Genomic DNA, 18260 nt, shown 5'->3' on the forward strand with positions numbered 1-18260 from the left:
TTCCAATCCTCTACTTCTCTTCTATTATTCACTTTGTGTTGGATAGTGGAAATAAGAGAGTGAATTTTTATCTAAAACGGCTAAAATACAATATTTTGCTCATTTTATTATGTTTTAGAATTGCAATTGGAATAAAAGAGTTGGACAAATCTCATATCTTCCCCAAAATTTGGGTCCTTCACCCGCCCAACCCAAACAATATTGGGTGATGGCCCTATGGGAAGTGGCGGGTACAACGTTCAACTCCAAGACTTGAGAATCGACGAAATTAGCGGTACAATATGAACTTTCCCACTCTCCAATGGTATAAACCCAACACATAATGAATTTTTCCTCAACATTTCTTCACGAAAGCGGATATGGGTTTGGAAATTATGGATCCAAACACCTGCATCAGGGGCTGCTGCTCCACCAATTCGATTCCTCTTCATCTTCAACCTTCCGCTTTCACGCTGCTCTCTCCAATTGCCCGAGGTAAGCACTCAACGCTGCACTGATTGATTCCGGTTCAATTGCATGAGACATTTTGTTGAGATATTGGATTTTTATGGAATGGTGATGCAGGGGGCGAGAGTACTGTGTATGAAGGAAGGTTGGATGGTAGAAAAGTGGCTGTAAAGAAGCCTATATTGTCTACTTCTGAGGAATTGGATAAATTTCATAAGGAGCTCCAGTTGCTATGGTTAGTCTCTCTTTATTTTATCTTATATTTTTCAATAAAGTGAAAGAATGTGAAAGTGCAAACAGAAAAACAAGTTTACAGGCATAGTAAAATTTTCTTTCCATGAAGTGAATTAGATCATCCAGGCATAGTAAAATTGGTTGCAGCAAATGCGAAGCCACCTAACTACATGTTTTTCTTTGAATACTACGAGTCTCCAAATCTTGCGGAGAAATTGCATGTTGAAGAATGGAATCCAAGTATCAATCAGGTGCTTATGATCACCCTAGAGTTAGGTAATTTTTTCCACTATCAGTTCTGATAACATGTTCTTTGTTCTCTATATCAAGTAGTTTATCTTTTACCTTTCTGTCAACTGTTCTTCATTTTTACAATTTGAGTGTTTTGTTTTCTGTATTTGTACCTTTTTCTCTCCTCAAACTCTGGGTTTTACCCTTCTTTATGCATCGAGTAATTTAACAATGGTAGAGTAGTTCCTATAATCAATTTGTGATTCTAAATGTTGATGTGATTTTTCAATTTTATGAATATCCATAGACATTCTTGATAATCAACGAACTCATAAGAAATTTTAATTTAATAAGTAAAGATGTCACACCAATTAAATAATTTATTCCAGTGAAGAAATGGAGCTTTCACCAAGTAAAAGAAAAGAATATAAAGGAGACCATATGTAAGGTACGTTGTTAGAGATATTAGTTAGAGCTCAAGGGTAATTAAATTAGAGAGTTAGTTAGTGTATTTGGTTATGAAGAGGCAGGGAGATGAGCGAAGCAGATAATTGTTGAGTGATCTATTTCTAACAAGTAATAATAAAAGAATTTGAGAGACGCCTAGAGCAAGGCATTAAACCTAGCAAGGGTATTTGCTAAGTACACTACCATCCTTGAAGGGAGGATTAAAGTTAACATTCTTCATGATGAGACGGAAGTCCTTGTTAAAGCTATAGTTTAACAGAGGTCCAACTAACGTTGGTTATTTTATTTTCTATTGTCAGCAATTTAAGACCTTATCTGGTGATTTTTTTTCCCCATATTTCACAAACATTTTAGCTGCATACGTGTTAGCTAAACACTTAGCTATTGGCACACAATTTTCCTTGTTTTTCAACTTTTTCGTACAAATATAAACAATAAAGTTGCTGTCGCAGATACAATAAAACTTGTATAAATAGTTTTACGTTCATTTTTAGGCTTAATTAAAGATACATATTTAGTTCATATTCACATTATTTTCTTCCAGCAAAGACTTTGCAGTATTTGCATAACTTGGGGATTGTACATAGGGATGTGAAACCAGCAAACGTTCTTGTAAGTGACTTCCAGATTACTTTGTTAAACTGATCATTTTCTTGTCCTAAAGATGTGAAACTTTTCAAGTGGTATGCCCTTTGCTGGGTTGTACTTGGCACTAAGCTTTGGTGATGTTCTGGTGCAGCTTGACAAAGATTTGCATCCATACTTGGCTGATTTTGGTTTAGCAATACACCAGAAGTATCTGAAAGAAGTTTCTGCTGAAAATTGGAAGTCATCTGGCAAGCCAACAGGTGGTTTCTATAAGAAAAGCATGGTTGGGACACTCATTTATATGGCACCTGAGATATTGAGGAAGGAAATACATACAGACCTATCAGACGTCTATAGTTTTGGCATCCTAATGAAGTAAGACTTCGTAATACTTGTTAATTTATTTTTACAAATTTGTGACTTTGCTTGTGTGAACTACGTAGCAAGAGAGAATTTAAAAAGCACACATTTTTAAGGAGCTACATCTCCTCTACCGAAAGAAAATTCAGTCGATGAATAGAGGCTAGATTTCCTACTTGGAATCTTTTATGTGTGACAGCAGTCATACTGTAGAACTTTGCTTGATGGATTTGGATATTATATGCCTTTGGGTTGTCAATAGGCCTCTTAATTGTCAGGCTAAAATATTCTTTGAATTGTGTTTAACCTATCATAAAAAACCAACAAAATAAAGAAAGAAAGAAAAGAGCGGAAGAAGCTGCCCAAAATATAATTAGGGTTTAAATCAACTTTGTTTTACTTTGGTCCATTAAAATATAATTAGGGTTTAAATCTTGATTATGTGACTTTTTGGTTGCAGTGAGCTTTTGACTGGTGTTGTTCCATATACTGATCTTCGTACTGAAGCACAGGTCAGATATGTTGAATTAATTAATTCCTTTACCAATGAACATTAGATATTTATTAAGTAACAGTCCATTGTATATTTCAAACATTTCTTGCAGATGTGTTCTGCTATTGATTGAGGTGAATGTATATGGACATGGAACATTTAACAATATATGTGATATATCTTTTGAAACGTTTTTGTGAATATACTACAGTCAACTCCCAAGTTAGGGTTACCATGTACTTGCTTTTTGTCCTTTTTTTTCTTTAATGATTATTATTATTTCTGTGTTATTCCGACAGATCATGTATATTGATTGCACCTCACTCTGTTGTAAAAGAGACAGCCTAGTTGCTACTGGTTTTTAACATATATTGATTGATAGAAATGGCGTAATTGAAAGACCTTATAATTTATGCAGCTAAGTTAAAACATTCTAAACTATTTAGAAGCTAAATTGAAAAACAGCTCAAGCAATAGTGTGAAAATATAAATCTAGCCTTCGTTTTGTTAATGAAATAATTTCTTACCGAGAAAAATTAAGGGGGTAAAAATCTTGGATTGAAAAGCTTTACTTGTTTGGAAAATCCTATCCTCTATGCGGCCGTTATTGGCATATCACAACTCTATTATCACATTTCATATCTATACTTAGCAGTGATGCATGAAAATATGTGGTTTATCCTTTCTTTTTCAAAGCACTTGATGGCTATATGACTGGTGTGAATTTTCATTGGGCAGGCCCACACTGTACTGGAAATGAATTATACAGAGCAGCTGCTTACGGCAGCTATTGTTTCAGATGGCTTGCGGCCAGCCCTTCCTAGTGATGAGTCAGGCACACCATCTAGGTTGTTATCACTTATACAGTCGTGCTGGGATGCAAATCCTAAAAACAGACCATCTTTTTCTGATATAGTTATGGACTTGGAGTCAATTTGGGAGAGTAGAAAAAGTTTAGAATCTGTTTCCTCTGGACAACTTGATTTGTGTGGTAGGCTTAGTGATGCTAATGAACATGATTGTGCGTATCGAGAAGAAATTAACTGGTCAAATCAGGGAGAACATTGTTCTCAAAAGTTTTCTGGAGATAGGTGTGGTTTGAATGAATGGCTTGACCACTCAACAGACCAATTGGCATACCGCCCAACACTTTCTTGTGGATCATTCTCCACCCGTGGGATGAGAGAGACCATGGAGGACTCTCATTTCCTTTTGCCTCACTTCTGCAGTGATGAAAACATCCATGCCTTTGGGATCTTTGATGGTCATAGAGGTTTGTAATTATAAATTCTTTTAACTATTATTTGAGTAACTCGGACTGAATTGTATATTACGAATTTAATGAAATTGGTATTTATAAAATAAGTGGCGTTTAAAAAATTGGTGTTTATAAAAATAAGTGGCATAATTTATACGCCCCATGGCATCAATTGAAAGAGGTATAATTGATGCAATTTACTTGTGCTAGAGAAGGGGACTGCAAACTAGGATTGGGAGGAGATAATGATTTAGAAAAGAGTTACAAGTATGTGCTGCGGGAAGTGGATTCAAATCAAACCTTACAGCAACCATTAATGAGAGCGGTTGGGATGAAAGTTACATAACAAGAATAGAAGGAATTAGGAAAAAGGGTAGTTATTGCATGGTTAGTTGGGTTCCCTAGAAAACTCCTAAAACTTGGTTCATGCTATAATTGAATGAAAGCAGTTGCTCTAGGAATGGAAGCTGTATGAATGATGGGCCTTGATTCAATTTACCTAATATCCTAGGAAGTGGAAATTGGGCTGGGGCATTGTTTTAGAAATGGCAGTGAGCACCTTCAGCAGTGACATGAGGCAGGTATTGAGGTTGTACTTTAATTTATTTTATTATTAGAAAATGAAATAGTATATGTTCCAGAGGCCTAATTTCTCTAAAAAATTACATATCTAGGGTACCTTTCATATTTAGAACCATAGCTAATATTTGGGGAAGTACAATGTTGTAGTTTAAAGAGAACTTTTATTAAGGAATTATATTTGCTATGCTAGACAGCCTTCTGGCCTCTAATCTGTTGCCTTCTTACCAAGTACTACTCACTTCGATGTCCTACAAGTATGTGAAATATCCAATGCTGTAACTTTAAAGTATGCAGGTGCAGCAGCTGCTGAGTTTTCAGCTCAAGCAATTCCTGGATTCTTGCAAAGAGCATTTTCCACGAGAAGGTTTTCATTCTTTCTTTTAATATTTTCCATTTTTTCACTTTTTCAGCACTTTAATTTTTATATACTCAGATGGAATTTACTGTGTGCAGTCCTGCAGATGTATTGATGGAAGCATTTGTAAAAACGGACATTGAGTTTAGAAAAGAACTCGAGTTCTTTCGCAAATCCAAGAAACTTAAACAGAAAGACTGGCATCCTGGTTGCACTGCTGTTGTTGCTCTAATTGTTAGAGACAAGCTTTTTGCTGCCAATGCTGGTGATTGCAGGGCAATATTGTGCCGGGCTGGGGATCCCATTGTTTTAAGTAAGGTGAGCTTCGTTCAAGTTTAGTTTGTTCTTTATTTTTTTAAATCTTTTCATTATATTTTTTTTCTCAACATATCTGAAGTAATCAACATTTTCTATCAGGATCATGTTGCTAGTTGTCTTGAGGAGAGAGAGCGTGTCATCAATAATGGAGGGCAGGTCAAGTGGCAAGTTGATACATGGAGGGTTGGTCCGGCTGCTCTTCAGGTCTCTCTTTTGAACTTTATGAAAAACCGAGATCCTGTTTTGCTTTTAGTCGTGTTTTTGAAAGCTGTTTGTTTTCTCTCCATTTCACTATTGTGGGTTTCACCCTAATTAATGGAACACTTAGTAAACTAAATGACTATTTTTGTGGCTTGGTAAACACCCATTCTTTAGTGAGTTCTGAAGATGCATATAATGTATTAGCTTAAGCAAGGGATTTAGTAGTGATTTAACTTGGTGTATATTCAAGAGATCCTAAATTTAAATAAAAAAATATATAAAAGTTAAATGCACCTAATAAGTTAATTTGGACTCACCAACTTCATAAGTTGATGTTAAATAACTCAACTTCAATAGTGAACACTAATGAAGTTTGCACATTTATAATGAATTTTATCTTACAATTCTTCACTCCAAACACAAGCTACACAACTTCCTAACTCAAACATATTAACTCAAGACTTCTCAAGTCAACTAAACACAGTACCCCATTCTCTTTGGGCCTAGTGCAACTTAACAAGATTATCTAAAGGCATTTATTTTAAAATTTCACCGTTCACCATCTGCTAATTATTTCAATCTTGAAAATCGATGTTATGAAATGCTACTCCATGCTTGGTGGGATTATGCTATGCTTGGCTTTATTGGTTCACTATTCTTCAAGTACACATGGGAATACAGGGATTTTCACTTTCAGCCTAAAAGAAAGGAATACATGTCAATTATCACTAAGCTGTGATCACTTTAATGGTGATGGTTGGAGATCTCTGATTATCTTATACGGAGAAACATAAAATACGGACGGAAACCACTAAATCCTATTAGGAACGTACAAAGGGTCAATGCGTTCTCTGGATGGCTTTCTAATCTCCAAAGTAGACTTTCCAGGCTCACAGTACTGATATTAAAATTTTCCCAAATAATAGTTATAAGCACGTTCACTTTTCAGATCGCAAAATGACCTATCTTTACAAGGATAAGATTGTTTGCAGTTGTTGGAAGTAAAAGATGATCAAAACAATAATTTTAGTTGTTTTTTCACAACTAATGATGTTTTTCATCAACTCTTCTACACTCAAACAGGTAACTCGATCAATTGGCGACGATGATCTGAAGCCAGCTGTGACTGCAGAACCTGAGATAACAGAAACTGTTTTGACATCACAGGATGATTGCCTGGTAAATTCAATTTACAATTCCTGTTTCATTTCAAAGTTATCTGAAAGGGATCGAGATGGCATAAGAGTTGGTCTGGGTACTTTGATTGTATGTTACAACAGTTAGTGACTTAGGTCCTTCATATGGAAAAGTAATTTTGTGATGTAATTCCAACTTGAGATGAGCAATGAAAAAATGAGAGAGAAAAATACAATTTCAGTAGGTACAACCGTACAAGTAAAATCAAAATAGGCTCTAGCAATTAAACAATATGACTCTTCATAGTTTATATTTCATTCATTACTCTTGATCATGAAACCATGACGTTGGATATCAGGTTATGGCTAGTGATGGATTGTGGGATGTCCTTAGCAACTCTGAGGTAGTTGATATAATAAGGGATACCGTCAAAGATCCAGGAATGTGCTCAAAGCGACTCGCAACAGAAGCGGCAGCTCGGGGCAGCCGCGATAACATCACGGTTATTGTTGTATTTTTACATCCAGTATCTACAATAGAGAGAATTTATTAAGTGGTGTAATTAAGATGCCTCTTCTACCTACCATAATGAAAAAGGTACAGCTACTTCTAACACAGCTATTTCCAAAAAAAAGAAAATGCAATAATGCTTCTGAAGAATCAATTGTTCATAACTTTCAAAGATGTTGTGAGTTGAATATGTATTGTGTAATACATGCATTGGATTCGTAGGGAAAGACTTGTAAAATGAGTGCAGCGAAGGAAATTAAGTATTTATTCACTGTTGTTTGTTCTTAAAGTTGAATTGAAGTTGTTCTGAATATAATATATGTATTTATGTATTGTTATGGAATAAATTTAAGAAAAACGTAAATGAATAAATATTAGATAATTGAAAATATAAAGTCTAAAATTGAATCAATCTCAAACGATAGACTAATATCTTAACATAAAATATACTTTGTAACCTAATTCTTACAACTTTAGCGCTAATAGAATAAAAGCATGTATGGTAAGAATTTAAATGAAAACAGAATTGAGTTTCGTATTTCGTATTTCTATATGTGTTTGGTAACAGATTTATAACTAGATTCTAATTTTGAACAATTGATTTAAATTAATTATAGTTATCTACAGTATGTGTACGGTAGCATATTTTAATGTGCATACTATAATAATCGAGAATATAATAACTAAAACAGAAGGCTACCAACATCGACAAATTTAGTATGCTCTTATAAGAATATTATTATATATATATGAATCCAACCACTAACTTGGAACACTCCCATAATTTTCAAATAATAAGATGAGGATAAAATTAAATCCATCAGTGAAGAAATATTAAATATTTTATGAGTAGATAAATATGATTTTGAGTTGTATTAATTTTAACTCAATTTTATAAATTATAACCCTTTAAATTTTAAATTAGTAATTGTTTTAGGTTACGTATCAATTTAAACCATCAACTTTCACGATAGTGTTCAAGTAAAAAATATAATAACGAATTTAATTTGATACATTTATAAAATTTTAGAGTCTAAATTAATACACCTGTAAAAATTTATGATCTAAATTGATACAATTATTAGTTAAAAGTTAGAATTAAGGCAACTTTTAAAAGTTCATGATTTAAATTGATAAAAACTTCAAAGTTTAGGTCTATAAATTGATATTTTAATTTTGTATCTAATAATTTTCTAATAAAAAATAGGATAATTTACATAAATAAAAAAATTAGGGTAATTTACATAAATATAGCAAAATCTCAAAATACTTACGAATAAGAAGCACATAAAACCATATACTTTCTAAATATTTCAAGTTTGTCCTTGTCGTTTTTTAATTTCACGCTCCTGTTATTTCTTCAAACCGATGGTCACCGAGAGTTCTCTTTCTTCAAATGTATTTTTTCTTTTATATACATTTTTTAAAATCATGATCATTGTTCTACAATTTTTTTTTAAATTATACTTTTGATATTATTATCTTTGTTTTCAATCAATCATCAATTTTGTATTGTTTTTTTCATTGTATCGTGGACAAAATGAGTTACATAATTGTTTACTAGAGTTTCTCAAAACCATAGTTTATCATAAACTAACAATCGTGTATCATGAAACTACATGATCATATATCGGACTAGGACATTTTTTATATTTTTCATGGTAGACCTATGGACTTTCTTCGTTTTTAAAATTGTAAATATTTTTTTGATTTGTTATATATATATTTTTTAAATCCCTAAAAATTCTATACCTAAAATAAGTCATGAATTTTATTAAGAGAAATTATCTTCTTTTTTCTTTTTTCTTTCCTTTTGAAAAAAAGAAATAAATTGTCTTCGCAAAACCCAAAGAGATAATTGGATGAGAATGATTAAATATATGATTTATTTATTTTGCAAAAGAGAAGAGTGAGAGAAGATAAAGATGAACAAATAATAATGAAGAGATGGTTTCTAAATCAACTTAATTCCATCTTCTCCGGTGAAATCAATTATTACATTCCAATTTCCAAACAATACCAAACTAAATCTCTCTCTCTCATTTGTAGTTACCTTTTATATTTACCATTCACTATTTCATTTCCTCTCTCTCTTTTGTACTTTCCTTCTTTACCTTTAAACCCTAATGTCCATTAACCCACTTCATCCATCTCCATGTCTTCCAAATCAACACGAACTCACTCATTTTAATCTCTTCTCTCCTCTTATTCTTTTTTGTCTAAAATTTCCTCAATTTTATATACCATATCACATATAAACACATTTAGGGTATCTATATATATATATATTGATTGATACACAACCAGAGATAAAGTTAATTCCTTCTTCCCAAAAAAATTGATTATGACCTACTTTCCATTAATTGGGTATACTCCTCAATAGTCAATATTAATCTTCCAAAACAGATACTCTTTCCTTATTTAATATCCCAACTTTGTTTAATTCTCCCCTCTATAAATACACCCTAACCTTTAATTACAACTTCTAAACCATCTCTTGATCTACTAATACTTCTTCTCTTAAACCCTCTTTACACTTTATACCCAATATGTCTTCTTCTGACAAACCCATTAATTCAGATGATGAACATTGCAATCAAGATCAAGATTCCTCCAAAGTTCCTGAATCCGAGCAACAAAAACAACCCGAGACCGAAACCAAAACAAAGGATGAAACCCGAGTTTTCTACTGCAAATTCTGCAGTAGAAAGTTCTCCAATCTACAAGCATTAGGAGGCCATCAAAACGCCCATAAACGAGAAAGAGATATTGCCAAAAGAGAGAAGGCCGCCGCCGCAGCAGCAGCCGCCGGTGGAAGAACGACGGACGCCTTTGATTCAATTGGCTCTTTTTACCATCCTTACTATTCAGCAATGGCGATTCACTGTCTGCGAAACAAATCCCCTGGGATTCCGATTCGGCCCCAATCGGTGATTCGTAAACCGAGTCGGTCTCGAGTTGAATTGGGCGGCGGCGCCACCGCTGCTGCCTATGGATACCGGTGGTGGCCGAGAGAACAGTACCTGGCGGCGGCGGTGGTGGCGCAACAGCAACAAATACAAAGTGGGGGATTGTTACAAGGCGTTAACAATGGATTTGCATCCATGGCTATGGCGAATAGAAACGCTTCTTCTTCTTCTTCTTCTTCGCAGATTTTTGGTGCTGATCAGTACATTGTCAATGGCCTTGATTTATCTCTCAAACTTTGATTTTTCTTTTCTTTAAATGTAATTTGAAATTCATTGTTTCTGTTTTTTTTTTTTCTTTTCGATTAAATTATTACATTATTATTTAAATTTTATAAATACACTTTTATTAATTTTATTAATTGGTAAAAACATATTAATTTAAATTGTATTGTATTTATAAAACTAATTACATAGAGACAGACAAATTATAAATTTTTACCAAATAGTTGGTTTAATTTTATTTTAATTAACAATTATATGTTAATATAAAATAATTGAAGATCTTTTTCAAAAGATATATAAAGATTAGAGAAGAAAGCATTTGGTAATAATTGGAGAATGTCTAATTTAAATTTAATATGCTTGTTTGTGAAAAAGAAATATTAACATACATTTGGAAATATATACATGCAAATTATTATTGTTATTTTTTTAATAATGTTTGTTATATGTAATAGGAAACCTAATAATGATATTTATTTTAATATGGCATACTACATATATGTATCTATGGTTTGTTATTAACCTTTAATTGAATGCTAAACTCATTTTGACCCACATTTTTTAATGATAAATAAAAGATATCTAAATTAAGGACGTAGATTTGATCCATATAATTTGAAGAAAGATAGAATTTAATCTTTGTTGATTTTAATTATAATTTAGATTGGCTAGTCAATATTATCCTCGTAAATAATCTCTATGGTATAGATTATTTGTCAAGCTATATATGAACAATGTATTAGGTATAACCAAACTATAAGGACAAATTTTAATTAAATGATACAAAGTGGCCGTTTAGAATGATTTTATAAACCTCGAAGACCAAAGTGTTACTTTTGAAAATTTAAGGACCTAATAGACATTAACTTCAAATCCTAATGAGAATGGTGTATTTTACCCTTAATTAAAACTAAGAATTTTTAGGGTTATTGGATTGGTTATTATTTGCTTGGTTATAATACTCTATGTTTGAGGTCTATCCTTGAGTTACTATATAAGGACTAATCTTTAGTTAAAGTATGTTGGGACGCTTGAAAAACAACAAAAAAAAAAAAATTATGATAATAGGATTCATGTCACTACAATTTCTAAATTACAAAACTAGCAAATTTAATAGTCGATAACCGTCGACAGTTGTATGATAGGTCGTTTGATAGTTGTATGATATTATTAATTATTTGTCATACTTGTCATATTTGTCCTATTCGAAATAAACAAAGAAGATGTGTCAAAGACTATTTTTTTTTTTATAAATGTTTTCGTCATCCAATGTAATTTTTCAATATTATTTTGGTATCCATAATTTAGAATTGGTTCAATTATAGTAGCCATACATTCCACAAAAAGAAAATTGGTAAAAATAGCACACTTTAGATTTTTATTTTTAAAAATAGCACGTTTTTTAAAACTCGAAAAACTGTTTTTCGATCAATCTCGAGAGATCTTAGGCAGAATCTATAGCTTTTTCAGTTTCTCTTGAGATTTGAAAATGTTTGAATAATTTTTTTGAGACACTTAAGAAAAAATAATAATAAGATCGGTCAAGATTTGAAAAATAGTATAATGCACATTAATTTTTTTTTAAATGTGCTACTTTTAAAAACGAAAAGAAAGGGTACTTTTACCGATTTCCTTTTATCAAAGTTAAAAATGGAGGACTAAATGGTATTTTTACTTTTTATTCTTACAAACTTGCCGAGCAAGCTTTAATAATCGAAATTAAAATTTTTAAAAAATAATATGAAAAACTCAAAACCGTCGCTTTTTAAAAATAAAACTCAAAACCGTTGCGTTTCTGATTTATCGTCGTCTCTATCATTTTCATTCACTGTTCCCCAAGCCAAAACCCTACGCCAATTCTCCCGCCTTCATGGCCACTCTCACCATTTCCGACCGCCAAATCCCCCTCAACTCCCACGACTATTACGACATTACTTTCGACGACGATGAAATCCTCACTCTCGTCACTGCTTCCCCTTCCATGGTCGACATGTGGATCTCCGAAATCCTCCGTATTCACCGCCGTAGACTCCACCGTCTCGTCGTTGGTCTTGACGTTGAGTGGCGTCCTAACTTCGATCGTCATTTTCGTAACCCCGTCGCCACTTTACAACTCTGCGTCGGTCGCCGCTGCCTCATTTTCCAACTCATCCACGCATCTGAAACTCCTCAGTCTTTGATCGATTTCTTGGAGGATGATACTTTCACTTTTGTTGGCGTTGGAATCGACAATGACGTTCTCAAGCTCTACAATGATTACGATCTGAATGTTGCTAACACTGTTGATCTTAGGGAGTTGGCTGCGGATGAGATGCAGAGTGATGAGTTTAGGACTGCCGGATTGAAGACTTTGGGGAGAGAGGTTCTTGGAAGGGAGATTGATAAGCCGAGAAATGTGAAGTTAAGTCGGTGGGATCGTCAATGGCTGAACCCTGCTCAGATACTCTATGCTACTGTTGATGCATTTTTGTCGTTTGAGATTGGAAGGTATCTGCTGAGTTGAGTCAAATCTCGCAAGTAATGTTTAGGGTTTTTGATTTTGGTTGTGAAGATCCTTCTAGGGTGTTCGGTTTTCTTTTCATGAGTTCTGTATAGGATTAGCAAATGGAATATTACGTTCATAACTGTTCTTCTGCTGGATCCATGTTCATTGGAGTAATCTGTTTCATTCTGGTTTGTTCGTTTTCTTCCAATGTTTAGTTTTAGCCCTTTTCCTTTAATCAGTTTCTTCACTATTCAAATCCTTGTTTTCAATTTTCTTCTCCATTTTGAATATGTTCTTGAATACAAGTTTTGTTCATCGCCATTTAACACTAAAATGGACGTTTTAGTCTGCTTCCATTTCGGTTTTGTCTAAACTAAAAGGTTTATAACAAACAATAATACGTTTTCTTCTTTCTTTCAGAAATTTACATTTACTGTTCTTAGTAATCCATCATAATTTAATGAATTGAACGTTCTTGTTTATTTTATATTTGAATCCAACCATGTGTGGGATGGGAAATTTGACATTTGGAAGAAGATATATTTACTACAGTTTGAACATTGTTGATATTGGTATATATTTATGAACATGAACATACATTTTTGTTTGAAAATATTTATTTATCAATTCTTGAATGCAGTTATGGATTTAGTAATTTGCATCATGAGATTTCTCCTTGAAATAATCAAAATAGCTTAAATAGCCAAATACGTATTTTTCTCATTGATAAAATTGATAATAACAAACTTTAGGTAAAATACAATTAATACAACTTTTAGCCAAAACAACTAAACCTAAACTTTAAGGTAAACTTTTTATAAAGATAATTACGTGACATTTTTAAAAATAGTAAAATAAATTAAAATATTTACAAATTTTTATAAATATAATAATGAGATGATGCATCTAAAATTAATAATTAAATTATAGAAAAATGTAGACTTTTCAAATGACCACAATAAGTCTATAAATAAGTTATTTTCTATTCGGTTAAAAAACACACCTTTTCATTATCGGTTAAAAAACACATATTTTCATTATCGGTTAAAAACACATCTTTTCATTATCCATAATCATGTTTCATTATCAGTTAAAAAAACACATCTTTTCATTATCCATAATCACGATTGGTTGATGCACAAAGTTTTTGAGACAGCTACTCTCAAAACTAAAACTCAAGCTATCTATAAATATATAAGTTTAAGCTTAGATCTATAAATATATGAGTTTCTATTTGTTGTGATGACAATATTGAGAACCTAATTTGATGACAATATTAATAACATAAATTATCATAAGTTATAAATATTTTTTTTTGTAAAAACTACTCTGTTTTAAAATTTATCCTATAATTAAAACCAAAATAATTATTGTCAAGTAGAATTTTTTTTTTATAAATTTTCATATTTTCTTTATTTTTCTCATCTTCTCGTTCATTCTATTGAGATTTTTTCTTATATCTAAACAATCATTTAAGAAGAATAATTACATAAAATATTTTTACATCGTTAAAAAACTATATCATTTTCTACACGATCGAATATTATTCATGTATACTATGATCGTTTAGAAATAATTACAAGGCGATTAATTAATTGTCGGTTGACGGGTGTTTTTTTTTTTTTTTTGGTATTAAAAATTATTCAATACAAAATTGTTAATTTTCAGAAAAGTAAGTAGGAAAGAAAGGACTATTTATTCAAAATATTTAAAAACTCTTTGCAAATTAATTAAAATGAAAATGAAAACAGAAAGCAAGTAAATGTGACTTAGTTCAAGTAATTAAGTATTTAAAAATATTTGAAGATGAAATGTACAATAATTTTCCGATGGGTTTTTGAGTCTATAAATATTAGGAATTCGAATACAAAACTCGTGGAGTCAGCCTTGAAAGAAAGAGAAACACATAATATCATTTCCTTCTTTCGTCTCCATCAACCTCTCTAATTTCTTGATCTACCAAAACCCTCCGCCATTAATTTCGCTCGCCATGCCTATTCTTCTTAACATCACAGACCTCCACATCCCTTACTACACCCACGACTACTACGATATCACTATCGACGACGATGAAATCCTCACTCTCCGCACTGCCTCCATCGACGTGGTCAACTTTTGGGTCGCCACCATCCTTGAAGTCAATAACCGCCGCATCCGCCCTCTCATCGTCGGTCTCGACATCGAGTGGCGTCCTTACTTTGGCCCTAAACCCAACCCCGTCGCCACTTTACAGCTCTGCGTTGGCCACCGCTGCCTCATCTTCCAACTCCTCTACTGCCCGGCTGCCCCTCAGGCTTTGGTCAATTTCTTGTTCGACTCATCCTGCACTTTCGTCGGCGTCGGAATCCACCAGGACGTTCAAAAGCTTTACCATGAGTACGGTCTGACTGTCTCCAACGTTGTGGATCTTAGGGATTTGGCTGTTAATAAGTTGGGGAGAACTTACCTGAGGTATGCCGGACTGAAGAGTCTGTGGAGGGAGGTTCTTGGAAGGGAGATTGAGAAGCCGAAATATATAACTCTGAGTAACTGGGATTCTGTATGGCTGAATTATGCTCAGATACTCTATGCTACTATTGATGCATTTATTTCGTTTGAAATTGGAAGGAGTCTCATGAATCTTTGAATCTTGAATCTTGAATCTTGAATCTTGAAAGGAGTAGATTCTTGTTAGGTGTTTTGATGATGAAATCAGGGTTTGGGATACTTTTGCCATTCTTTTCATGGCTGTTTGTGTTCTGTATTTTGATTGATTCAGTTTATGATAGTTTGTTTGTTTGAGCTGCTTTTGCAAAAGTCTTTTGTTTGTTTTTTGTTCGTCAATTTCAAAACTAATCATCATTAGGAAACGTTTAAGAACAATAATAATAATGTTGTTATATCTAAACTTAAATGCATTTATATCCTATATCCCTCCTCTCATCTTTAATGATCTTATTTAATTAGTTCAATAAACATCTTGTTTCATTTTAATCAAATCTTTGTTAATTATTTCTACTGTTGAGAATTTGAATGGGGTTATTTTTCAAACAAAACCCAATGAGAAATTTTCAATTTAGTTTCCTAGTTTTGGAAGAATCTACACATTTGGTTTCCCTCAACCTTGTTGGAAAGTCTTTTTTCTTTTGTTTTATGGTTTATCTCTTGATTGTTTTTTTCATTTTAAAAAAAAATCACTAAAAGCCAACTTGTCATATCCATGAGGGACAAAAAAAAAAAAAAAGTTAAATATACAATAGATAGTAACTTGGAATGTGTTTTCTTAATAGTTATTGACAAGAATAGAGAGTGAATACTAAGAGGCCTATCACCCCTTATCTTCACTTGATATTGGGCACACCTCTTATTCCTAATCACCATGATCACCTACGCTCTTGCACCATGCTTCTTCGGGAAAGCTACTCAAGCCATAACTATTCAATCGCATAATAAAGCCGTGTACTCAATATTTCAAGCAAGTAGTATATTAGGTTTACGATATATTTTGCTCCACATCACCACATGAAAAATGGAAGTTATTAAAGATGGGTATTTTTAGAAACAATTTAATAATTTAAATATAATTAAAGTAGACAAAGTTCTTACCTTAGGTACGTATTTAAGTTGTATTATGTTAGTTATGGAAGAAAATGATTCGATTATTATTTTAACCTTATCAAAATCAAAGAAAGAAAAATCTTTCAAATTGGTAAACTAGAGATTACAAGTTTAGAAAAATTGGTTTACCAATAACAAGGGGTGGAAGCCCAATTTCCCAGTCGTGTCAATAACTTCAAAGTTCTTCATTTCAGTAGACAATTTTCCCCATGGTGTGGATTAGTTTGTTGGAAAGAGAGATGGATGTATATCTTCAATAGAATCGTGTGGATTAGCTTGTTAGGATTGGGTAAAGTTAGGAACAATATATTTACATACATCTATTATCTATTATAATTATTTTTTCATAAATTTCATATTTACCAGGTTGAATTTCAATTATTGCAGGGCAATTTTTCAACTCTTTCTCTTCTTCTTTAAAATTATTTTCTTCAAGAATTTCTTCTTTTTTTCGTCTATCGTTTTCAAACCGTCTCTTCTAGATGTAAGATCTAAACAATATTAATACAATATTTAAAATGATAGTAGAATTTTAACGATCGTGTATCAATATCGATTAGACCTAAACAGAGATAAATCACGATTAGTAGTAATAGATCATTTAACAAAATTGTTTAGACTAGATACAAACATACACGATTGTTTCATTTTGATACAAGAATGTTTAAACATGTACAAAACCGTATATTATACTTGGTACAGGATGTTTAGATTGAGTATTTTTTTTATTTCATGTTTTTTTCTTTTTCAAAATAATTCTATATTGTAAATATTTTTTATATAATGTAATTTTACATTACAATCGTTTAAAAATCGTTTATTATTCACTTAAATATAATGTAATTTTACAAAAAAAAATATATATCATTCACAATTTTTATTAAGTTAAAACTTAGTTATCTGTAACATTTGATGTAAGATACAATTTTTTTTTTTAATAAACAACAATTAACATAAATTAAATTGGTTTAGTGTGGGAAGGAGTTAAGATATTAAATAGCCAATTGTACGGGTGATCAATTCTAACGTTCGTCGCTCTGTATCCTAAATTATCGCCAATTCTAGGATTGATGAAATCCTAAATTAATAAGCACACGTATTAAAATAAAATTAACTCCTTTTTAGTAATGGAATTATTTAAAAGTTGTATTACTAACAAAATTTCAAACAAAATTGTCCAACCCAATATGTATACCTTAGTGAACGTATAAATACAGAATTATTTTGAACCAATTATTAGTCTACACCGACCAAATGATTTTATGAGATCTCATCAACGTAATGCACTCAACCCACTGCTGAAAATTGCTCGGTGTAAGATTGCAATATGTGATAATGGGCTTCAAAGTTTCAAACAAACAGAATAATCAATAATCACCAAGATTGCAAAATCACCCGCGTTCGTAATTTCTTATGAAAGAAGTAAACTAGGGTTAATCTTCTTCTTGAAATATTATTGTTAAATTAGTTAGGAAAAAAAGACTATGGATCGATATTGTAAATGATTGTGTGTGGGTGTGTTGTTTTATTTTTGCTTAATCCCCGAATATATTTGGACTTTTTTCTATCGTATGGGTTGAACTGGGAATTAAACATAATTATAATTTTGGTAAATTTATCATAATTTAGTGAGAGTAGACAAATAAATGTATTTCCAAAAAGGAAGAGGAAAGAAGGAGGAGAAAAATAATCAACGTGAAATAATAGGGTAGCACCCCCCCACCCCCATGCCACGTCATCACCAATGGGGAATTGGAATTGGAATTGCTTGTTTTCCTTCCTTTCTAGTCGGTTACGTAAGTTTC

General features: G+C 32.2%; 4 protein-coding genes across 4 annotated transcripts; all 4 read left to right on the top strand.

Annotated features, from left to right (window-relative positions):
- The first annotated feature begins 17 nt into the window (after nucleotides 1–17).
- LOC101217487 (protein kinase and PP2C-like domain-containing protein) lies at nucleotides 18–7493 on the top strand. The gene is made up of 12 exons (XM_004136584.3): nucleotides 18–474; nucleotides 565–682; nucleotides 791–957; nucleotides 1925–1992; nucleotides 2120–2343; nucleotides 2789–2840; nucleotides 3560–4094; nucleotides 4956–5025; nucleotides 5115–5334; nucleotides 5434–5538; nucleotides 6619–6714; nucleotides 7031–7493. Exons 1-12 carry the CDS (start codon nucleotides 360–362, stop codon nucleotides 7223–7225), a joined length of 1965 nt encoding a protein of 654 aa, XP_004136632.2. The 5' UTR covers nucleotides 18–359; the 3' UTR covers nucleotides 7226–7493.
- Nucleotides 7494–9707: 2214 nt separating this feature from the next.
- On the top strand, nucleotides 9708–10391 carry LOC101217721 (zinc finger protein 1). Its single transcript, XM_004136585.2, has one exon. It carries the CDS (start codon nucleotides 9732–9734, stop codon nucleotides 10389–10391), a length of 660 nt encoding a protein of 219 aa, XP_004136633.1. The 5' UTR covers nucleotides 9708–9731.
- Nucleotides 10392–12178: 1787 nt separating this feature from the next.
- Nucleotides 12179–13114, top strand: LOC101212694 (Werner Syndrome-like exonuclease). The gene has a single exon (XM_004136723.3). It carries the CDS (start codon nucleotides 12244–12246, stop codon nucleotides 12874–12876), a length of 633 nt encoding a protein of 210 aa, XP_004136771.1. The 5' UTR covers nucleotides 12179–12243; the 3' UTR covers nucleotides 12877–13114.
- A 1634-nt stretch (nucleotides 13115–14748) lies between these two features.
- On the top strand, nucleotides 14749–15645 carry LOC101212932 (Werner Syndrome-like exonuclease). The gene has a single exon (XM_004136724.2). The coding sequence runs from the start codon at nucleotides 14849–14851 to the stop codon at nucleotides 15482–15484; it is 636 nt and encodes a 211-aa protein (XP_004136772.1). The 5' UTR covers nucleotides 14749–14848; the 3' UTR covers nucleotides 15485–15645.
- The last annotated feature ends 2615 nt before the right edge of the window (nucleotides 15646–18260 follow it).

Source organism: Cucumis sativus, chromosome 3, assembly GCF_000004075.3.
Source record: "Cucumis sativus cultivar 9930 chromosome 3, Cucumber_9930_V3, whole genome shotgun sequence".
In the NCBI taxonomy this organism is placed as follows: domain Eukaryota; kingdom Viridiplantae; phylum Streptophyta; class Magnoliopsida; order Cucurbitales; family Cucurbitaceae; genus Cucumis; species Cucumis sativus.